Source organism: Argopecten irradians, chromosome 6 (genome assembly GCF_041381155.1).
Source record: "Argopecten irradians isolate NY chromosome 6, Ai_NY, whole genome shotgun sequence".
NCBI lineage: Eukaryota > Metazoa > Mollusca > Bivalvia > Pectinida > Pectinidae > Argopecten > Argopecten irradians.
Window position 1 is genome coordinate 23,628,223 of NC_091139.1, and position 25,288 is coordinate 23,653,510.

General features: G+C 39.6%; 1 protein-coding gene across 5 annotated transcripts in view; it reads left to right on the forward strand.

Annotated features, from left to right (window-relative positions):
* Positions 1 to 25,288, forward strand: part of LOC138325382 (uncharacterized) — a 93,418-nt gene that overhangs the window by 23,752 nt on the left and 44,378 nt on the right. For 2 of the 5 annotated variants that reach the window (XM_069271009.1, XM_069271010.1), the window contains exons 2-7: positions 15,311 to 15,448; positions 19,714 to 19,778; positions 20,151 to 20,263; positions 22,441 to 22,509; positions 22,930 to 23,070; positions 24,903 to 25,029. In XM_069271009.1, the coding sequence (XP_069127110.1) occupies positions 15,372 to 15,448; positions 19,714 to 19,778; positions 20,151 to 20,263; positions 22,441 to 22,509; positions 22,930 to 23,070; positions 24,903 to 25,029 (592 nt within the window). In that variant the 5' untranslated portion in view covers positions 15,311 to 15,371. Of the gene's footprint in view, positions 1 to 1,547; positions 1,649 to 15,310; positions 15,449 to 19,713; positions 19,779 to 20,150; positions 20,264 to 22,440; positions 22,510 to 22,929; positions 23,071 to 24,902; positions 25,030 to 25,288 lie in introns of those variants that run through there. The other 3 variants (XM_069271012.1, XM_069271008.1, XM_069271013.1) reach the window with 3 other exon arrangements.

Consider the following 25,288-nt stretch of genomic DNA (forward strand, 5'->3'; position numbering starts at 1 on the left):
ATAATATTAGCTTCAACAAATACATTATATACTGTAAATTTGTTGTATTTTATGAGTAATGTATGTTTAGATGGAAACATACCTGCAGAAATCACTTTACAATTACTAATAACATATAACAGTGTAAAAATGTGAAATGAAATTGTAGACCACAATTTGGCTTCATGGTCTGACTGTATGTACTCATTTCAATTCACTATAGATGTAAATATCATGATTTTCGGCAGTACTGCCAAAAATCATTTTCAGCTTTTATATGTGCTTGTAAAATAAAAACCTATAGATTGAAGTAGTGTAATTCTCAAAATGATGGTTACTTTTGGTAATGAATAACATATTAAAAGCTCGTCTTGATTCGTGAGTATAATAAATACGGCACATAATACTTTAAGTATTTATAATAATGGACAGAAATGCAAACTACATTTTTATGTCGATGGTTGTAATTTGGTTACCTCATTAATTGTTAAACACGTACACATAACGATATTTGTAATGTCAAATTTTATCTAATTTTAGATCAAATTTGAGTTTTTGAACTGATCAATTAGTGTAAACTTCCGAAAGAGTTGCATCGTAATTGCTACATTAGGGACCTGGCACGAATTTCCAACATTGCGACGGTATATATATTATACTTCTAACGGTATGAACACAGGCGCTTGCAGATCATATATGTAATGTTGCGGTAAAAAGTATGTAGAATTTAGCCCTAGTCCATTCCGTTGTAATATTTTAAAAAAATAATATGCAATTGTATTGCAAAGGGGCACGGCATCCTCGATAATCCAGGGGTTACTAGTTATCACTGACGTTATACCCACTCTTGGATTATCTCATAGTAAAACCGGAGGTAGTTCAGGAGACACAGGTGATGTACATCGTACAACAAGGAGCATCGAGGATAGGATACAACTGTTAAAGAGGCATATAAATTAGGTTGACGATAAATAATACCTGTCAATAGATGACTAAGTATAACTAATACTGGAATATGACTGACGGCGAGAGAGCGCTTAAGTCATATAAAGCCATATTAATAAATGATGTGGTCAATCGTTACCGCAAATCGGTCACACGTGACACGTGCTTCAATGCAGTAACTCGTACTCACGTGGTATGCGTGCACGTGGACACAGCAGACCGGACGCGAACTTACGCATAAATGGTCAGTTATCGGTGACCATAACAACGCCGGAACACACATGTATACAACTTACAGCCAACTACTATAGGTACAATATATATATATATACTGGTCAATACACACGTGTATAACTATCACAGCGTGTCCTGGCGGTTACTATTTACCTCCTAACTCGACAATTGAATGCGTGTGATTACATTGATCCCTAGGGGTGAAATTATGGAATGATCGTAATTCGGCCAGTTCAAGTCCGAAGTGAATAACTAATATGTTCTAATTTCTCACCTGAAGTATAATATAAATATGCATATCAATCAGCTTGCGCAATATCTGCATTTTGTTTGGTCCTTCAACGATATGGGGGAGTGTCTCCAGGTCGGAAGGTATGTCCACTAGAATCAACCAATGACAGTCGAGCTCGTGGTCACACCCACGTGGTTCAGTTTATAAACATATCTCGTATTATAAGCGTAGTAATTTCTGTTGCGGCGTTCTGCGAAGGTAAGTCTCTTATCTAACAGAGAGTCAAGAGTTAAAACCTTTTACGCACCAAAACATTGTTAAAACAACTTGAAACGAAAATACACAGCTATACCTGTACATGCTGGTATATACGTATAGAGCTATTGCATGATGGGCCCTATATAACTGTATTCTTACGTAACGGTAGAAATATAGAGCAATGCCGGTTACGGGAAACATTTTATAACTTATTTATTATTTTCCGCGGTTATATGTAACAACATGGTTTTTTTCTACGTAAAACGAATATTGTAGAATGCATGCAGCTATAGGAAATTAATTACAAAGTGGGTCAAGCATGGCCATTGTCTCGTGGATGACCATCTGACCAATAATACATAACACTGGTACTTGTCTTCTGATCTCCAGGTGCCTGGCCAAGATTAACTAGTGGGTATTAGACTTAAACATGGTATACCTGTATACAAATAGCATAGTCAGGGTCAAGGTTTTTGTTGTTTGTTTATACTATTATCTGGTCAGTATATATATATATATATAGATACAGTGTACATATCCCAAGGACATGTGTACTAGGTATACCAAAACACCGTGTAGACCAATAACACAATGTACATTTGTGTAGCTGTTCTTGGATTCATAATGACATGGCAAATTGGTTACCATCAACATGGGTCAATAGTGGCCTAGTGGTGACCATCAACAAGGGCCCACAGTGGCCAGGTGGTTACCATCAACAAGGGTCCACAGTGGTCAGGTGGTTACCATCAACAAGGGCCCACAGTGGCCTTGTGGTTACCATAAACAGGGGTCAATAGTGGCTCAGTGGTTACCATCAACAAGGGCCCACAGTGGCCAGGTGGTTACCATCAACAAGGGTCCACAGTGGCTCAGTGGTTACCATCAACAAGGGCCCATAGTGGCCAGGTGGTTACCATCAACAAGGGTCCACAGTGGCCTAGTGGTTACCATAAATAGGGGTCAATAGTGGCCCAGTGGTTACCATCAACAAGGGTGAACAGTGGCCAGGTGGTAACCATCATCAAGGGTGAACAGTGGCCAGGTGGTTACCACCATCAAGGACCCACAATGGCCCAGTGGTAACCATCAACAAGGGTCAACAGTGGCCTAGTAACAACCGTCAACAAGGGACAACCGTGACCAAGTAGTTATCATCAACAAGGACCAACAGTGACCAAGTAGTTACCATCAACAAGGGCCCAAAGTGTCCTAGTGGTTACCATCAACAAGGGTAAACAGTGACCAAGTAGTTACCATCAACAAGGGCCCAAAGTGTCCTAGTGGTTACCATCAACAAGGGTAAACAGTGGTCATAGTGGTTACCATCAACAAGGTCCCATAGTGGCATAGTGGTTACCATCAACAAGGACCAACAGTGACCAAGTAGTAACCACCAACAAGGGCCCACAGTGGCCTAGTGGTTACCATTAACAAGGGTCAACAGTGACCAAGTAGTAACCATCAACAGGGGCCCACAGTGTCCTAGTGGTTACCATCAACAAGGGTAAACAGTGGTCAGGTGGTTACCATCAACAAGGTCCCATAGTGGCATAGTGGTTACCATCAACAAGGACCAACAGTGACCAAGTAGTAACCATCAACAAGGGCCCACAGTGTCCTAGTGGTTACCATCAACAAGGGTAAACAGTAACATAGTGGTTACCATCAACAAGGTCCCATAGTGGCATAGTGGTTACCATCAACAAGGACCAACAGTGACCAAGTAGTAACCACCAACAAGGGCCCACAGTGGCCTAGTGGTTACCATTAACAAGGGTCAACAGTGACCAAGTAGTAACCATCAAAAGGGGCCCACAGTGTCCTAGTGGTTACCATCAGCAAGGACCAACAGTGACCAAGAAATTACCATCAACAAGGGCCCACAGTGGCCAAGTGGTTACCATCAACAAGGGTAAACAGTGGTCAGGTGGTTACCATCAACAAGGCCCAACAGTAACCTAGTGGTTACCATCAACAAGGGCCCAAAATGGCCTTGTGGTTCCCATCAATGTCCCAACATTTTATAACAATTTTATTCTCAATTTCTTGGTATATTATTAATCCTATTCGGGGCAGCTGTTTGGTAGTGACTGCTGATTTGTGGTTTTTCTTCACACACTCCTGCTTTCTTCCACCATTTAAACCTGGCACACACTTATAAATGAATCTGGTTGTTCATAGGATGTTACGCTAATCAAACCTACCAAACTGTCAACACTTGTAAGGGCAGATAACTCTGTAATGTGCCAGTACAATAAAGAGCTGTGTGCAAGGTCCTATCACATTAATGTTGGAATAATGTTATATTATAGGGTAGTTTTATGGTATGTTACAGGGTAGTTTTATGTGTTATGTTACAGGGTAGTTTTGTGTGCTATGTTACAGGGTAGTTTTATGCTATGTTACAGGGTAGTTTTATGCTATGTTACAGGGTAGTTTTGTGTTATGTTACAGGGTAGTTTTATGCTATGTTACAGGGTAGTTTTATGTGCTATGTTACAGGGTAGTTTTATGTGCTATGTTACAGGGTAGTTTTATGTGCTATGTTACAGGATAGTTTTATGTGCTATGTTACAGGGTAGTTTTATGTGCTATGTTACAGGATAGTTTTATGTGCTATGTTACAGGGTAGTTTTATGTTATGTTACAGGGTAGTTTTATGTGCTATGTTACAGGGTAGTTTTATGTGCTATGTTACATGGTAGTTTTATGTGCTATGTTACAGGGTAGTTTTATGTGCTATGTTACAGGGTAGTTTTATCTGCTATGTTACAGAAAAGTTTTATTCGTTGTTACAAGATAGTTTTATGCTATGTTACAGGGTAGTTTTATTCTATGTTACAGGGTAGTTTTATTCTATGTTACATGGTAGTTTTGTGTGCTATGTTACAGGGTAGTTTTGTGTGCTATGTTACAGGGTAGTTTTGTGTGCTATGTTACAGGGTAGTTTTGTGTGCTATGTTACAGGGTAGTTTTGTGTGCTATGTTACAGGGTAGTTTTGTGTGCTATGTTACATGGTAGTTTTATGCTATGTTACAGGGTAGTTTTATGTGCTATATATGTTACAGGGTAGTTTTATGTGTTATGTTACAGGGTAGTTTTGTGTGCTATGTTACAGGGTAGTTTTGTGTGCTATGTTACAGGGTAGTTTTGTGTGCTATGTTACAGGGTAGTTTTATGTGCTATGTTACAGGGTAGTTTTGTGTGCTATGTTACAGGGTAGTTTTATGCTATGTTACAGGGTAGTTTTATTCTATGTTACAGGGTAGTTTTATTCTATGTAACAAGAATTTTTTATGTTATGTTACAGGGTAGTTTTATGCTATGTTACAGGGTATTTTTACCATCTATGATACAGAATAGTTTTATTCTATGTAACAAGAAATTTTTATGCTATGTTACAAGGTAGTTTTATGTGCTATGTTACAGGGTAGTTTTATGTGCTATGTTACAGGGTAGTTTTGTGTGCTATGTTACAGGGTAGTTTTATGTGCTATGTTACAGGGTAGTTTTGTGTGCTATGTTACAGGGTAGTTTTATGTGCTATGTTACAGGGTAGTTTTATGGTATGTTACAGGGTAGTTTTGTGTGCTATGTTACAGGGTAGTTTTATGTGCTATGTTACAGGGTAGTTTTTTTGTGCTATGTTACAGGATAGTTTTGTGTTATGTTACAGGGTAGTTTTGTGTGCTATGTTACAGGATAGTGTTGTGCTATGTTACAAGATAGTTTTATGTGCGATGTTACAGGATAGTTTTATGTGCTATGTAACCTGGTAGTTTTGTGTGCTATGTTACAGGGTAGTATTATGTGTTATGTTACAGGGTAGTTTTATGTGTTATGTTACATGATAGTTTTATGCTATGTTACAGGGTAGTTTTGTGTGCTATGTTACAGGGTAGTTTTGTGTGCTATGTTACAGGGTAGTTTTATGCTATGTTACAGGGTATTTTTATCTGCTATGTTACAGAATAATTTTATTCTATGTAACAAGAAATTTTTTATGCTATGTTGCAGGGTAGTTTTATGCTAGGTTACATGGTAGTTTTTGTGCTATGATACATGGTAGTTTTGTGTGCTATGTTACAGGGTAGTTTTGTGTGCTAGGTTACAGGGTAGTGTTGTGCTATGGTACAAGATAGTTTTATGTGCGATGTTACAGGATAGTTTTATGTGCTATGTAACCTGGTAGTTTTATGTTATGTTATAGGATAGTTTTATGTGCTATGTTACAGGGTAGTTTTATGTGCTATGTTACAGGATAGTTTTATGTGCTATGTTACAGGGTAGTTTTATGTTATGTTACAGGATAGTTTTATGTGCTATGTTACAGGGTAGTTTTATGTGCTATGTTACAGGATAGTTTTATGTGCTATGTTACAGGGTAGTTTTATGTGCTATGTTACAAGATAGTTTCATGTGCTATGTTACAGGATAGTTTTATGTTATGTTACAGGGTAGTTTTATGTGCTATGTTACAAGATAGTTTTGTGTGCTATGTTACAGGGTAGTTTCATGTGCTATGTTACAGGATAGTTTCATGCTATGTTACAGGGTAGTTTCATGCTATGTTACAGGATAGCTTTATGCTATGTTACAGGATAAGTTTATGTGCTATGTTACAGGATAAGTTCATGTGCTATGTTACAGGATATTTTATGTGCTATGTTTCAGGGTAGTTTTATGTGCTATGTTACAGGATAGTTTTATGTGCTATGTTACAGAATAGTTTTATGTGCTATGTTACAGGGTAGTTTTGTGTGCTATGTTACAGGGTAGTTTTATGTGCTATGTTACAGGGTAGTTTTATGTGCTATGTTACAGGGTAGTTTCATGCTATGTTACAGGATAGCTTTATGCTATGTTACAGGATAAGTTTATGTGCTATGTTACAGGATAAGTTCATGTGCTATGTTACAGGATAAGTTCATGTGCTATGTTACAGGGTAGTTTTATGTGCTATGTTACAGGGTAGTTTTATGTGCTATATATGTTACAGGGTAGTTTTATGTGCTATGTTACAGGGTAGTTTTATGTGCTATGTTACATGGTAGTTTTATGTGCTATGTTACAGGGTAGTTTTATGTGCTATGTTACAGGGTAGTTTTATCTGCTATGTTACAGAAAAGTTTTATTCGTTGTTACAAGATAGTTTTATGCTATGTTACAGGGTAGTTTTATTCTATGTTACAGGGTAGTTTTATTCTATGTTGCAGGGTAATTTTATGCTATGTTACATGGTAGTTTTGTGTGCTATGTTACAGAGTAGTTTTGTGCTATGTTACAGGGTAGTTTTGTGTGCTATGTTACAGGGTAGTTTTATGTGCTATGTTACAGGGTAGTTTTGTGTGCTATGTTACAGGGTAGTTTTATGTGCTATGTTACAGGGTAGTTTTATGTGCTATGTTACAGGGTAGTTTTATCTGCTATGTTACAGAAAAGTTTTATTCGTTGTTACAAGATAGTTTTATGCTATGTTACAGGGGTAGTTTTATTCTATGTTGCAGGGTAATTTTATGCTATGTTACATGGTAGTTTTTGTGTGCTATGTTACAGAGTAGTTTTGTGCTATGTTACAGGGTAGTTTTGTGTGCTATGTTACAGGGGCAGTTTTGTCATGCTATGTTACAGGGTAGTTTTATGCTATGTTACAGGGTAGTTTTATGTGCTATGTTACAGGGTAGTTTTATGCTATGTTACAGGGTAGTTTATTCTATGTTACAGGGTAGTTTTATTTGCTATGTTACAGAATAGTTTTATTCTATGTAACAAGAATTTTTTATGTTATGTTACAGGGTAGTTTTATGCTATGTTACAGGGTATTTTTACCATCTATGATACAGAATAGTTTTATTCTATGTAACAAGAAATTTTTATGCTATGTTACAAGGTAGTTTTATGTGCTATGTTACAGGGTAGTTTTGTGTGCTATGTTACAGGGCAGTTTTGTGTGCTATGTTACAGGGTAGTTTTGTGTGCTATGTTACAGGGTAGTTTTATGCTATGTTACAGGGTATTTTTATCTGCTATGTTACAGAATAATTTTATTCTATGTAACAAGAATTTTTTATGCTATGTTACAGGGTAGTTTTATGTGCTATGTTGCAGGGTAGTTTTATGCTAGGTTACATGGTAGTTTTGTGTGCTATGTTACAGGATAGTTTTGTGTTATGTTACAGGGTAGTTTTGTGTGCTATGTTACAGGATAGTGTTGTGCTATGTTACAAGATAGTTTTATGTGCGATGTTACAGGATAGTTTTATGTGCTATGTAACCTGGTAGTTTTGTGTGCTATGTTACAGGGTAGTATTATGTGTTATGTTACAGGGTAGTTTTATGTGTTATGTTACATGATAGTTTTATGCTATGTTACAGGGTAGTTTTGTGTGCTATGTTACAGGGTAGTTTTGTGTGCTATGTTACAGGGTAGTTTTATGCTATGTTACAGGGTATTTTTATCTGCTATGTTACAGAATAATTTTATTCTATGTAACAAGAAATTTTTTATGCTATGTTGCAGGGTAGTTTTATGCTAGGTTACATGGTAGTTTTGTGCTATGATACATGGTAGTTTTGTGTGCTATGTTACAGGGTAGTTTTGTGTGCTAGGTTACAGGGTAGTGTTGTGCTATGGTACAAGATAGTTTTATGTGCGATGTTACAGGATAGTTTTATGTGCTATGTAACCTGGTAGTTTTATGTTATGTTATAGGATAATTTTATGCTATGTTACAGGGTAGTTTTATGTTATGTTATAGGATAATTTTTATGCTATGTTACAGGGTAGTTTTATGTTATGTTACAGGATAGTTTTATGTGCTATGTTACAGGGTAGTTTTATGTTATGTTATAGGATAATTTTATGCTATGTTACAGGGTAGTTTTATGTGCTATGTTACAAGATAGTTTCATGTGCTATGTTACAGGATAGTTTTATGTTATGTTACAGGGTAGTTTTATGTGCTATGTTACAGATAGTTTTTGTGTGCTATGTTACAGGGTAGTTTTTATGTGCTATGTTACAGGATAGTTTCATGCTATGTTACAGGGTAGTTTCATGCTATGTTACAGGATAGCTTTATGCTATGTTACAGGATAAGTTTATGTGCTATGTTACAGGATAAGTTCATGTGCTATGTTACAGGATAAGTTCATGTGCTATGTTACAGGATAAGTTTATGTGCTATGTTACAGGATAAGTTTATGTGCTATGTTACAGGATAGTTTTATGTGCTATGTTACAGGTGTAGTTCAGGTTTGTATGTGCTATGTTACAGGGTAGTTTTATGTGCTATGTTACAGGGTAGTTTTATGTGCTATGTTACAGGGTAGTTTCATGCTATGTTACAGGATAGCTTTATGCTATGTTACAGGATAAGTTTATGTGCTATGTTACAGGATAAGTTCATGTGCTATGTTACAGGATAAGTTCATGTGCTATGTTACAGGATAAGTTTATGTGCTATGTTACAGGATAAGTTTATGTGCTATGTTACAGGGTAGTTTTTATGTGTTATGTTACAGGGTAGTTTTATGTGTTATGTTACATGATAGTTTTATGTTATGTTACATGGTAGTTTCATGCTATGTTACAGGGTAGTTTTGTGTGCTATGTTATAAGGTAGTTTTATGCTATGTTACAAGGTAGTTAATGCTATGTTACAGGGTAGTTGTATGTGCTATGTTACAGGGTAGTTTTGTGCTATGTTACAGGGTAGTTTTGTGTGCTATGTAACAGGGTAGTTCTGTGCTATGTTACAGTGTAGTTTTGTGCTATGTTACAGGGTAGTTTTGTGTGCTATGTTACAGAATAGTTTTGTGTAATGTTACAGAGTAATTTTATGCTATGTTATTTTATGTGCTATGTTACAGGGTAATTTTTTGCTATGTTACAGGATAGTTTTATGCTATGTTACAGGGTAGTTTTATGTGCGATGTTACTAGGTAGTTTTATTCTATGTTACAGGGTAGTTTTATGCTATGTTACAGGGTAGTTTTATGTGCTATGTAACAGGGTAGTTCTGTGCTATGTTACAGGGTAGTTGTATGTGCTATGTTATTGGGTAGTTTCATGTGCTATGTTACAGGATAGTTTTATGCTATGTTACAGGGTAGTTTTATGTGCGATGTTACTAGGTAGTTTTATTCTATGTTACAGGGTAGTTTTATGCTATGTAACAGGGTAGTTTTGTGTGCTATGTTACAGGGTAGTTTTGTGTGCTATGTTACAGGGTAGTTTTGTGCTATGTTACAGGGTAGTTTTGTGCTATGTTACAGGGTAGTTTTGTGTGCTATGTTACAGGGTAGTTTTGTGTGCTATGTTACAGGGTAGTTTTGTGCTATGTTACAGGGTAGTTTTGTGTGCTATGTTACAGGGCAGTTTTTGTGTGCTATGTTACAGGGTAGTTTTGTGCTATGTTACAGGGTAGTTTTGTGTGCTATGTTACAGGGTATTTTTTATGCTATGTTACAGGGTAGTTTTTGTGCTATGTTACAGGGTAGTTTTGTGTGCTATGTTACAGGGTAGTTTTGTGTGCTATGTTACAGGGTAGTTTTGTGCTATGTTACAGGGTAGTTTTGTGCTATGTTACAGGGCTTTATGCAATGTTACAGGATAAGTTTATGTGCTATGTTACAGGATAAGTTCATGTGCTATGTTACAGGATAAGTTCATGTGCTATGTTACAGGATAGTTTATGTGCTATGTTACAGGGTAGTTTATGTGCTATGTTACAGGATAGTTTTATGTTATGTTACATGGTAGTTTCATGCTATGTTACAGGGTAGTTTATGTGCTATGTTATAAGGATAAGTTTTATGCTATGTTACAGGATAAGTTAATGTGCTATGTTACAGGGTATTTTATGTTATGTTGCTATGTTTTTACAGGGTAGTTGTATGTGCTATGTAACAGGGTAGTTTTGTGCTATGTTACATGGTAGTTTTGTGCTATGTTACAGGGTAGTTTTTGTGCTATGTTACAGAATATGTTATGTTAGATGTAGTTTTATGCTATGTTACAAGGTAGTTTAATGCTATGTTACAGGGTAGTTTTATGTGCGATGTTACTAGGTAGTTTTATTCTATGTTACAGGGTAGTTGTATGTGCTATGTAACAGGGTAGTTCTGTGCTATGTTACAGTGTAGTTTTGTGCTATGTTACAGGGTAGTTTTGTGTGCTATGTTACAGAATAGTTTTTGTGTTATGTTACAGAGTAATTTTATGCTATGTTATTTTATGTGCTATGTTACATGGTAATTTTTTGCTATGTTACAGGATAGTTTTATGCTATGTTACAGGGTAGTTTTATGTGCGATGTTACTAGGTAGTTTTATTCTATGTTACAGGGTAGTTTTATGCTATGTTACAGGGTAGTTTTATGTGCTATGTAACAGGGTAGTTCTGTGCTATGTTACAGGGTAGTTGTATGTGCTATGTTATTGGGTAGTTTTCATGTGCTATGTTACAGGGATAGTTTTTATGCTATGTTACAGGGTAGTTTTATGTGCGATGTTACTAGGTAGTTTTATTCTATGTTACAGGGTAGTTGTATGTGCTATGTAACAGGGTAGTTCTGTGCTATGTTACAGTGTAGTTTTTGTGCTATGTTACAGGGTAGTTTTGTGTGCTATGTTACAGGGTAGTTTTGTGCTATGTTACAGGGTAGTTTTGTGTGCTATGTTACAGGGCAGTTTTGTGTGCTATGTTACAGGGTAGTTTTGTGTTATGTTACAGGGCAGTTTTGTGTGCTATGTTACAGGGTAATTTTATGCTATGTTACAGGGTAGTTTTGTGCTATGTTACAGGGTAGTTTTGTGTGCTATGTTACAGGGTAGTTTTGTGTGCTATGTTACAGAATAGTTTTGTGTTATGTTACAGAGTAGTTTTTATGCTATGTTATTTTATGTGCAATGTTACAGGGTAGTTTTGTGTGCTATGTTACAGGGTAGTTTTATGCTATGTTGCACAGTAGTTTTGTGCTATGTTACAGGGTAGTTTTATGTGCTATGTTATTGCTATGTTTACAGGGGTAGTTTTATGTGATATGTAACAGGGTAGTACTGTGCTATGTTACAGGGTTTAAGTTGTACTTGCTATGTTGTATTGGGTAGTTTCATGTGCTATGTTAACAGGATAGTGTTATGCTATGTTTTGGTATGTGCTATTACAGGGTTGCTATGTTACAGGGATAGTTTTATGCTATGTTGTTGTGCTTTTGTGCTTGTTAGGGTAGTTTTATGCTATGGGGGTATTTTGTATAAAACAAATGGTGGACACAAGTTTTTATGCCAGAATGCTATGACAAAACGTCTCTACACATATGTATCAGGTTACATAGCGTAAACTGCATATGCCAATTTTTATGTGCTATGTTACAGGGTATTTTAGTGCTATGTTACAGATAGGTAGTTTTATGTGCTATGTTACAGTGAGGGTAGCATTTTTATGTATGAAAACAAAAATATGTTTTTTTAGCTGTGTGTTTATATATCAATTACCTAGTGACTATCGTTATTCAATTTTCCTTCGGTATCATAATCTATTTTTTACTTGTTGAATCACTATGTTATTTGGGTGTCATTTTATTATTTTCTATGTTACAATAGTAGTTTTATGTGCATTATGTTACACTGGGTAGTTTTATTGCTATGTTACATTGGGTAGTTACATATGTTATAGGTCTAGGGTATTGGTTTTAATGCTATGTTACACAGCGGGTAAGTTTATGATGTGCTCAATGTTACAGGGTGACACGTGTTTGTGTGCTATGTTACACAGCAGACCGGACGCGAACTTAGTGGTCAGTTTTTGTATGTGCTATGTTACAGGACACGTGTATAACTATCATTAGTTTAACTCGACAATTGATTGTGTTACAGGGTAGTTTATGTTACATGGATAGTGTAGTTTTATTATGTTACAGTGTAATGGTGTTTTATGTGCTATGTAATTCGGCCACAAGGTAATGAATAACTATTATATGTAATTTGTGAAGTATAATATATATGCATATTCAGCTTGCTATTTTGTTTGTTAACGATATGGGGGGAGTGTTCCAGGTCGGAAGGTATTACTAGAATTACCAATGACTCGATGTTACACGGGTTCAGTTTTTACATTTCGTATGTTACAGGTAGTAATTTTTTGTTCTGCTATGTTACAGGTAGTTTTTATGTTATGTTACAGGGTTACAGCTATACTGTTACATGCTGTGTTTTTGTGCTATGTTACGAGGTACGTATAGCTATATTGCATGATCTATATCGATATGTTTCTTACGTAACGGTAGAAATATTTGTCTGTTACGGGCTTATTTTATTATTTTCCGTGGTTGTTACACCTGGTATGAATATTCTTATGCAGCTGTAGGAAATTGTTACAAATGGGTTACATGGCATTGTCTCGTACAGTGACCAATGGTACATCTGGTACTTTCTTCTGATCTCCAGTGCCTTGATATCCGCCGGCGCAGCCTTTGCTGTAGCTTGCGGGTGCGAGGGTTACCGTCTTTACTTTCTGAAGCGGGGGCCGTCATTTCATGAGCTGTCGATCTTTTTTCACGATGGTTACCATCAACAAGGTTACCATCAACCATGTCAACAGTGGCCTAGTGGTAACCATCAACAAGGGTCAACAGTGGCCTAGTGGTTACCATCAACAGGTGCCCACAGTGGCCTAGTGGTTACCGTCAACAGGTGCCCACAGTGGCCTAGTGGTTACCATCAACAGGGGCCCACAGTGGCCTAGTGGTTACCATTAACATGTGCCCACAGTGGCCTAGTGGTTACCATCAACAGGTGCCCACAGTGGCCTAGTGGTTACCATCAACATGTGCCCACAGTGGCCTAGTGGTTACCATCAACAGGGCCCACAGTGGCCTAGTGGTTACCATCAACAGGTGCCCACAGTGGCCTAGTGGTTACCATCAACAGGGGCCCACAGTGGCCTAGTGGTTACCATAACAGTGCCACAGTGGCAGTGGTTACCCAACAGGCCACAGTGGCCTAGTGGTTACCATCAACAGGTGCCCACAGTGGCCTAGTGGTTACCATCAACAGGTGCCCACAGTGGCCTAGTGGTTACCGTCAACATGTGCCCACAGTGGCCTAGTGGTTACCATCAACAGGGGCCCACAGTGGCATAGTGGTTACCATCAACAGGTGCCCATCAGTGGCCTAGTGGTTACCATCAACATGGTGGGCCCACAGTGGCCTAGTGGTTACCATCAACAGGGGCCCACAGTGGCCTAGTGGTTACCATCAACAGGGCCCACAGTGGTACCCTAGTGGTTACATCATCAACAGGTGGTACCCACAGTGGCCTAATGGTTACCATCAACAGGGCCCACAGTGGCCTAATGGTTACCATCAACAGGGCCACAGTGGCCTGTGGTTACCATCAACAGGGGCCCACAGTGGCCTAATGGTTACCTTCAACAGGGGCCCCATGGCCTTTGGTTCCATCAAGCCCACATTTTAAACAACTTATTCTCAATTTGGTTTTATTAAACAGGGGCCCACAGTGGTGTGACCTTTAGTGGTTACTGTCAACAGGGGCCCAAAATGGCCTTGTGGTTCCCATCAATGTCCCAATTTTTGAACAATGTTACAGGGTCAAGTTTTGGTATGTGCTATTAAATCCTATTCGGGGCAGTTCTTTTAGTGACTGCTGATTTGTGGTTTTCTTACAGGGCTTTTTTATGTGCTATGTTACAGCGTAGTTTTATGGTATGTTACAGGGTAGTTTTTTATGTTATGTTACAGGATAGTTTTATGTGCTATGTTACAGGGTAGTTTTGTGTTATGTTACAGGATAGTTTTATGCTATGTTACAGGGTAGTTTTTGTGCTATGTTACAGGGTAGTTTTGTGTGCTATGTTACAGGGTAGTTTTTGTGCTATGTTACAGGGTAGTTTTGTGTGCTATGTTACAGGGTAGTTTTGTGCTATGTTACAGGGTAGTTTTGTGTGCTATGTTACAGGGTAGTTTTGTGTTATGTTACAGGGTAGTTTTGTGTTAGTTACAGGTAGTTTTGTGTGCTATGTTACAGGGTAGTTTTATGTGCTATGTGACAGGGTAGTTTTGTGTTATGTTACAGGGTAGTTTTGTGTGCTATGTTACAGGGTAGTTTTATGTGCTATGTTACAGGATAGTTTTATGGTATGTTACAGGGTAGTTTTATGGTATGTTACAGGGCAGTTTTGTGTGCTATGTTACAGGGCAGTTTTGTGTGCTATGTTACAGGGTAGTTTTGTGTTATGTTACAGGGTAGTTTTGTGTGCTATGTTACAGGGTAGTTTTGTGTGCTTTGTTACAGGGTAGTTTTATGTGCTATATATGTTACAGGGTAGTTTTGTGCTATGTTACAGGGTAGTTTTGTGCTATGTTACAGGGTAGTTTTATGTGCTATGTTACAGGGTAGTTTTGTGCTATGTTACAGGGTAGTTTTGTGTGCTATGTTACATGGTAGTTTTGTGTGCTATGTTACAGGGTAGTTTTATGTGCTATGTTACAGTGTAGTTTTATGGTATGTTACAGGGTAATTTTATGGTATGTTACAGGGTAGTTTTGTGTGCTATGTTACAGGGTAGTTTTATGTGCTATGTTACAGGGTAGTTTTATGCTATGTTATAGGGTAGTTTTGTTCTATGTTACAGGGTAGTTTTGTGCTGCGTCCCAGATCACCTTACGGCTGTATTTCACTGACCTTCAGTCATCATGATCTTGAATATCTTAACTGGAAAGCTGACCTTTGATTCGCTGCGTCCTCCTGATCTGAACTGCTGTACTAAAAAGTAAGTATAACATGGTTGACATCGGCAGGGATTGTTTACAGTACATTGTGGTTTCCAACAGCAAATTTCAGTTTGGATTTAAGTCTAGAAAATAATTTGGAAATAATAAAAATCATCATCCCTCATGCTTCATCTTTGGTGACCCACGGTTGATTGCACTACACTTATCTTGATAAGTGTAGCATAGTGTACATGTAGTGCAATCAACCATATGGGTCACCGACAATAATGCTTTAATAGCTGCTATTTAAGGTATTTTTATGAGTTCAATTGGTTTGGCAAGTATATTCTATCACCGATTTACTTCCACTTGGAGTGAACAATTTTAATTTTCCTCTGCAGTTAAAAAAATGCCTTTTGAAGTAAGAAAATAACTCTTTCTAATTAATTTGCTTTGTGATTTTTTAATTCAAATTGCCTTTCGTCTGTGGTCTGTCTGTAGTTCCTTCTATCAATCCGTCCTTATGTGCATCAAAATGCTTTTCCAGGCTATAATTCTGAAACCGTACAACTTAGCTCCTGGTAATGTTCCGTATATGTCAGACTAGTGCCCTATTTTCAGTATTTTTCGTTACCATGGAAACTTAGTTTAAAACACAAAATTAGAGTTTCCTTTTGCCTTCAGGCTCCAACTCCAAAACTGTTAACCTAAGCACTGTGAAACTTTTTGTATATATCAGGGTGATGTTGACCTTGGTGTTGGGATATAGCCATGCTTTGCAGCATCTTGTTGAAGTTTGTTACTGCTATTTCTCAGAAATACAGAAGAGATCTATCTTAAATTTCATATATGGGCTTTTGTTTAATTGGGCCCTTATAAGAAGCTGATCATGTGCATTTTAGGTGCAATCAGACAAAAGATTATATGACATGTAATATTCTTTCACTGCACTTTAAGTATTTTTAGCTGTTGAACATACAAATTGTTTTGGTCCAGTGAAATTTTCAGTCTGCAGCTTAAATAAAGTAATTTTAAGATAAAATATTAGATATGTGAACTGCTGAATAATGGCTTATTTAGAAAAGGTTACCATCAAGTTTTCATTTTAAATTAAATTTGCTTAATACATTTGTTTTTGCTTTTTAATTATACCATATTTGACTCACTCGTCCAGAGTCCTTAAACATTGATAAAAATAAGAAGTGCTTAATAGAACCAAATTTAGACTAGCTTTTTATAGGGATATGAGTGCTCATTGGGACAGGAGTACTAATAGGGATGGGGCAATTATAGGGATGGGGCACTTATAGGGATGGGAGTGCTTATTGGGATAGGAGCACTTATAGGGATGGGAGTGCTTATTGGGATAGGAGTACTTATAGGGATGGGGCACTTATAGGGATGGGGCACTTATAGGGATGGGAGTACTTATAGGGATGGGGCACTTATAGGGATGGGAGTGTTTATTGGGGATACTTATAGGATGGGACTTATAGGAGTACTTATAGGGATGGGGCACTTATAGGGATGGGGCACTTATAGGGATGGGAGTACTTATAGGGATGGGGCACTTATAGGGATGGGAGTGTTTATTGGGATAGGAGTACTTATAGGGATGGGGCACTTATAGGGATAGGGCACTTATAGGGATGGGAGTACTTATAGGGATGGGGCACTTATAGGGATGGGGCACTTATAGGGATGGGGTTTATGGGATAGGAGTACTTATAGGGATGGGGCACTTATAGGGATGGGGCTTATTGGGATGGAGTACTTATAGGGATGGGGCACTTATAGGGATGGGAGTACTTATTGGGATAGGAGTACTTATAGGGATGGGGCACTTATAGGGATGGGAGTGCTTATTGGGATAGGAGTACTTATAGGGATGGGGCCTTATAGGGATGGGAGACTTTATTGGGATGGAGTACTTATAGGGATGGGGCACTTATAGGGATGGGAGTGCTTTATTGGGATAGGAGTACTTATAGGGATGGGGCACTTATAGGGATGGGAGTGCTTATTGGGATAGGAGTACTTATAGGGATGGGGCACTTATAGGGATATGGCACTTATAGGGATGGGAGTACTTATAGGGATGGGGCACTTATAGGGATGGGGCACTTATAGGGATGGGAGTGTTTATTGGGATAGGAGTACTTATAGGGATGGGGCACTTATAGGGATGGGGCACTTATAGGGATGGGGCACTTATAGGGATGGGAGTACTTATAGGGATGGGGCACTTATAGGGATGGGATGGGGCACTTATAGGGATGGGAGTACTTATTGGGATAGGGGAGTACTTATAGGGATGGGGCACTTATAGGGATGGGAGTGCTTATTGGGATAGGAGTACTTATAGGGATGGGGCACTTATAGGGATGGGAGTGCTTATTGGGATAGGAGTACTTATAGGGATGGGGCACTTATAGGGATGGGAGTGCTTATTGGGATAGGAGTACTTATAGGGATGGGGCACTTATAGGGATGGGAGTGCTTATTGGGATAGGAGTACTTATAGGGATGGGGCACTTATAGGGATGGGAGTGCTTATTGGGATAGGAGTACTTATAGGGATGGGGCACTTATAGGGATGGGGCACTTATAGGGATGGGAGTGCTTATTGGGATAGGAGTACTTATAGGGATGGGGCACTTATAGGGATGGGGCACTTATAGGGATGGGAGTGCTTATTGGGTCGACTATGGATTACATTTTGTAAGACCAAATAAGTATCATGGAGCTATTGGTATGGGAAAGGTCATGTTCCTAAAAATAGATTGTCTTGTTTAGCATTTTTCTTTCTTTTTTTCCATATGTAAAAGGAGCGGGGCGATGTGGCTGATAGATAGTTTTAAATATGGTCTCGCTGATGGAGCATGCTTCTTTACTCAGTCTAAAGAGCTGGTTTAGTTCTAGCCAGGGCACTCGACTGCAATGTGTAATGTACTTACATATCATTTTTCTTAGTTGTTTTACACACATATATATAAATTGGTTTGAGGCATAGATGTGTACATCTTTCCTTTCTTGGAATCAGAGTATGGACCAAGGGGGACAATCCAAAACTAAGTACAGTATATTGTAAAACTGTCTATTTGTGGAGACCTATTGCTAGTGACATAAGTTTTGCATAGCAAATTAAAATATTGATGCTAATAAATCATATTCCTGCAACATGTTGAGAATACTTTACATACAAGCATTTCAGCTTGTCAGAGATTGGAATACAATGGCAAAATAATTAATATTGGTTTTATGAAACTAGCATATGGTATCTTGTAACATAAGCAATACACACATATATATATTATTGTTTTATTAGTAAAGCTATACATAGTATATTGTATTAATATGTGTAATTTTTGAAACAATATATCAGTTATTGAACTGTATAGCATTTTATATTAGCGGGGTCAATATTTCACAGTTTTGTAATGGAGACATTTTTACGAGATTTCATTTTGCTATGCACCAATTCCTCCAAATGCAATATTCACAGACTTAATGGTGTCACTGGTATTTTTAGTTTCTTTACAATTGGTTTTGTATATTCGCTTAAGAGTGGCATCATTTTGGATAGTGTAAACAGTAAGTAAAACACCACAATGGTATGATAATAATGTTGTAATTATTTTGCTAGTGTTTTGAATTTGCGGACTTCAGTAAAACCAATATAGCAAAAAATAAATTACTCGCCAAATACCTACTATACAGTAATTTTTTTGAAGTTATCAAATTTTGTACTGAAAATAAACAAAAAAAAATAAAAATTGATGGTAACAAAATGTTAATTTTATTTTTATTTTCAGGTACTGTAATATCTCATCCCATTTCTCTTTAATAATAAAATGATTTTGATTCTGCAGCAATTTTCAGGATTTGTACTTGTTGTGTGGTGTTGAAGTATAAACCTCATATGTCCTGACAAGACCTATGACATGTAATAACAAACAGTATATGTGTTGAGCCCTGTACCCGGGTTCTCTTATGTAAATAACAAACATTATATGTGTTGAGCCCTGTAACTGGGTTCTCTTATGTAAATAACAAACAGTATATGTGTTGAGCCCTGTAACTGGGTTCTCTTATGTAAATAACAAACAGTATATGTGTTGAGCCCTGTAACTGGCTTCTCTTATGTAAATAACAAACAGTATATGTGTTGAGCCCTGTAACTGGGTTCTCTTATGTAAATAACAAACAGTATATGTGTTGAGCCCTGTTACTAGGTTCTCTTAAGTAAATAACAAGCAGTATATGTGTTGAGCCCTGTACCCGGGTTCTCTTCTTTCCCTAAACATGAATATATAATTTACAGACAACTACGGGATTACTTTGAAAATGGCTACGACTTGAACGAGTCTCTCTTCACAGCGTTGCGAGGTAATTCACTGTGAAGTCGCGTACGCTTGATCAGCTAGCCAGGAGATTGTAATGAACCATTCTATGTAATTCTGACAATTTTCACTCATAAACAATTTGAATTAATAATTTTTGATGGTCTAAAATTTAAGAAAAATTGTAATAAGCTGAAAAGTCCTTTTATATTATCTTTTTCACTTTGTCATTGGTTGAAAGAATTCATTTGTTTTAGTGTCAGTAAACATATAACTGATTTTGATGAAGTTAGAAAAAAAAGGAAGGTCAACAATTTGCATCTGTTCATTAGCATGATTAAAGGAAAATTGAATAGTGATTTGAAATATTTATTTTTTTCTGTTGGAGTATAAGATGGTATGATTTATTGTGTTGTAGACGAGGCCACCTTTTACACATGTCCCGACCGCCTTCGGCTTCCCCTCATCTTCTATTTTGCCCACACAGCATCAGTGTACGTCAACAAGTTGATGTTAGCTGGTCTCATCAAGGTAAGGATTTCCCTCTTTATGGAATGGGGGAGGGCACCATGAAACAAGGGAGGTAACCCTCACCGTGGAACAGGGGAGGCCACCCTTACCATGGAACAGGGGAGTGCAACCTGAACAGGGGAGGCCACCCTAACCGTGGAATAGGGGAGACCACCCACACCATGAAACAAGGGAGGCCAACCTCACCATGAAACAAGGGAGGCCATCCTCACCAAGAAACAGGGGAGGCCACCCTCACCATGGAAGAGGGATGACCACCCTCACCATGAAACAAGGGAGGCCACCCTCACCATGGAACAGGGGAGACTAACCTCACCATGGAACAGGGGATACTACCCTCACTATGAAACAAGGGAGACTAACCTCACCATGAAACAAGGGAGGCTACCCTCACCATGGAACAAGGGAGGTCACCCTCGCCATGAAACAAGGGAGGCTACCCTCACCATGGAACAGGGGAGACTACCCTAACCTTGAAACAAGGGAGGCTACCCTCACCATGGAACAGGTGAGGCCACCCTCACCATGAAACAAGGGAGGCCCACTTCACCATGAAACAAGGGAGGTCACCCTTACCATGAAACAAGGGAGGTCACCCTCATCATATAACAAGGGAGGTCACACTCATCATATAACAAGGGAGGCCACCCTCACATTGATACAAGGGAGGCCACCCTCACCATGATACAAGGGAGGCCACCCTCACCATGAAACAAGGGAGGCCAACTTCACCATGAAACAAGGGAGGTCACCCTCACCATATAACAAGGGAGGCCACCCTCACCATGAAACAAGGGAGGCCACCCTCATCATATAACAAGGGAGGTCATCCTCATTATGTAACAAGGGAGGCCACCCTCACTATGGAACAGGGGAGGCCACCCTCACCATGGAACAGGGGAGACCATCCTCACCATGGAGTACGGTAGACCATCCTCACCATGGAGTAGGGCAGACCACCTCACCATGGAAAAGAGGACACCCTCACCATTGAAAAGGGGAAGCCACTCCACCATGGAATAAATGAGGCCATCCTCACCATGGAATAGGGGATTGTGACCTCACAATGAAATAGAGGAAGGGCATCATATAGTGTTAACTAAGTCAAAATTGGGGTAAGGCAGGAGAATCTCAACGCAAAGGTAATATTCTTAAACTGACAAACATGAGGCTGTGCAGAATTTTTGACAGGTTAAGAATCTTATCCTGAAGGTAAAGATCTCCTGTCTCACCCCAAAAAGGGTAAATGATTCTTTTACTGTGCATCACTTTGTGTCTTTAATAATGGTATATCAGCCATTCAGGCAAGGATCTTGACCTTGACTTTGCCTTCTGTTACAAGAGATTTGACATTGACTTTGCCTTCTATTACAAGAGATTTGACATTGACTTTGCCTTCTGTTACAAGAGATTTGACCTTGACTTTGCCTTCTGTTACAAGAGATTTGACATTGACTTTGCCTTCTGTTACAAGAGATTTGTCCTTGACTTTGCCTTCTGTTACAAGAGATTTGACATTGACTTTGCCTTCTGTTACAAGAGATTTGTCCTTGACTTTGCCTTCTGTTACAAGAGATTTGTCCTTGACTTTGCCTTCTGTTACAAGAGATTTGACATTGACTTTGCCTTCTGTTACAAGAGATTTGACATTGACTTTGCCTTCTATTACAAGAGATTTGACATTGACTTTGCCTTCTGTTACAAGAGATTTGACCTTGACTTTGCCTTCTGTTACAAGAGATTTGACATTGACTTTGCCTTCTGTTACAAGAGATTTGTCCTTGACTTTGCCTTCTGTTACAAGAGATTTGACCTTGACTTTGCCTTCTGTTACAAGAGATTTGTCCTTGACTTTGCCTTCTGTTACAAGAGATTTGACCTTGACTTTGCCTTCTGTTAGAAGAGATTTGACATTGACTTTGCCTTCTGTTACAAGAGATTTGTCCTTGACTTTGCCTTCTGTTACAAGAGGGATTTGACCTAGACATTGCCTTCAGTTAGAAAAGAGATTTGATCTTGACTTTAGCTTCTGTTACAGAGATATTTGATCTTGACATTGCCTTCTATTACAAGAGATATTTGACCTTGATTCTGCTTTCTATTACTTGGTATATTTGACCTTGACTTTGCCTTCTGGTTCAGTAGAGATTTAACCTTGACTTTGCTTTGTGTTACAGGAGAGAGTTGACCTTGACTTTGAGACCATGTTCGAGACTGGTGTGGACGAAATGTCCTGGGACGATACAGTAAGTGCCTCAGATACTCTCAAAGTTTTAATAATTGATAATGCAGTTTTGATGCTGCTTAGTTGCTATATTGTGGTAAATATGACACATAGATATTTTATTACAAATTATAAGGCATACAACAAGAATGTGTGTCTAAACACATCTTTTGTAGAATTTTAGCATATGGGTAAAAGAAGACTTAAGAATCAGTAAGGCATTGTATTTAGCCAAGTTTCAAAGTAGCATACAATGATTAAGGTCAATATTGTGTTGAAGAGAAACATGTTGAAGAGCCTACCATATGCCCAGTGCCATGACTGTTTGGATTATAAAACCACTTCAGTCACTCACCCAATACACTTCCTGTACAATTTGTTTGCTTGTCATACAACAGCACTTTGGTAAAAAATGTGGTTTGTATAATTTTTTGCTTTTCAGGAGAACTATCGTATGGGAGGGAGCTACCAGTGGCCTGCAGTGGAAAAGGTTGTTGAGTACAGACGAACAGTGAGAAATGTGATACTTAAGATGATCCAGGACACACCACTTCAACTACCAATCAACATGGACAGTCCATGGGTAGGTATATAGGGGTGTCACAGAGGGGGCAGTCCATGGGTAGGTATATAGAGGTGTCACAGGGGGCAGTCTATGGGTAGGTATATAGAGGTGTCACAGGCGGGGGGCAGTCCATGGGTAGGTATATAGGGGTGTCACGAGAGGGGCAGTCCATGGGTAGGTATATAGAGGTGTCACAGGGGGCAGTCTATGGGTAGGTATATAGAGGTGTCACAGGCGGGGGGCAGTCCATGGGTAGGTATATAGGGGTGTCACAGAGGGGGCGGGCAGTCCATGGGTAGGTATATAGGGCTGTCACGAGAGGGGCAGTCCATGGGTAGGAATATAGGGCTGTCACAGGGGGACGGGCAGTCCATGGGTAGGTATATAGGGGTGTCACAGAGGGGGCGGGCAGTCCATGGGTAGGTATATAGGGGTGTCACAGGGGGCAGTCCATGGGTAGGAATATAGGGCTGTCACAGGGGGACGGGCAGTCCATGGGTAGGTATATAGGGGTGTCACAGGGGGACGGGCAGTCCATGGGTAGGTATATAGGGCTGTCACAGGGGGCAGTCCATGGGTAGGAATATAGGGGTGTCACAGGGGGACGGGCAGTCCATGGGTAGGTATATAGGGGTGTCACAGGGGGGCGGGCAGTCCATGGGTAGGTATATAGGGCTGTCACAAGAGGGGCAGTCCATGGGTAGGTATATAGGGGTGTCACAGGGGGATGGGCAGTCCATGGGTAGGTATATAGGGGTGTCACAGGGGGGCGGGCAGTCCATGGGTAGGTATATAGGGCTGTCACGAGAGGGGCAGTCCATGGGTAGGTACAATGTAAATAGGGCTGTCACAAGGGGGCAGTCCATGGGTAGGAATATAGGGCTGTCACAGGGGGACGGGCAGTCCATGGGTAGGAATATAGAGGTGTCACAGGGGGCAGTCTATGGGTAGGTATATAGATCTAGAGGTGTCAGAGGCGGGGGGCAGTCCATGGGTAGGTATATAGAGGTGTCACAGGTGGGGGGCAGTCCATGGGTAGGTATATAGGGGTGTCACAGGCGGGGGGCAGTCCATGGGTAGGTATATAGGGCTGTCACGAGAGGGGCAGTCCATGGGTAGGAATATAGGGCTGTCACAGGGGGACGGGCAGTCCATGGGTAGGTATATAGGGGTGTCACAGAGGGGGGGGCAGTCCATGGGTAGGTATATAGGGCTGTCACGAGAGGGGCAGTCCATGGGTAGGAATATAGGGCTGTCACAGGGGGACGGGCAGTCCATGGGTAGGTATATAGGGGTGTCACAGAGGGGGCGGGCAGTCCATGGGTAGGTATATAGGGCTGTCACAAGAGGGGCAGTCCATGGGTAGGTACAATGTAAATAGGGCTGTCACAAGGGGGCAGTCCATGGGTAGGAATATAGGGCTGTCACAGGGGGACGGGTAGTCCATGGGTAGGTATATAGGGGTGTCACAGGGGGACGGGCAGTCCATGGGTAGGTATATAGGGGTGTCACAGAGGGGGCGGGCAGTCCATGGGTAGGTATATAGGGGTGTCACAGGGGGCAGTCCATGGGTAGGTACAATGTAAATAGGGCTGTCACAGGGGGCAGTTCATGGGTAGGTACAATGTAAATAGGGCTGTCACAAGGGGGCAGTCCATGGGAAGGTATATAGGGCTGTCATCAGTCTAGTAGTTGGAGCTAGGAAGTGACCCCAGGAGCAGGTACATAGAGTTGTCATCAGGGTAGTGGTTGGGGGTAGGAATGGACCCCAAGGGTAGGTACATATGGCTGTACAATATATGGTCTCATTCCTAGACTTGACATATAGTGTCACACTTTATTCGTTACAGTGGGCACTTATGATGGGCATGGAACATGAAAGGATCCACATTGAGACCTCTTCCGTCCTCATTCGTCAGCTGCCTATTTCCATGGTAACCAAGCCGGAGGGCTGGGTGTATGGTCCTCTCAAGCATGGTAAGTAGTACACATTGTTGTAATACACCGATGTTACATTGACTAGGCGTAGTACTCTGAGCTTTGGTACCAGATCCTCATCATTAGATAGTCCTCTGGCTTTCCTCTAACTAACCCATCCTCAACAAAACCATTTTGTTGTTGTGCCTTCTGAGTATGAACATAACAGTGATAAAGTCATTTAGAAGTACTCATGTTGTAGCTGGTGGCTAGCTTACTGAACATGAGGGTTCTATACAGGTCTTACTTAATATCACAA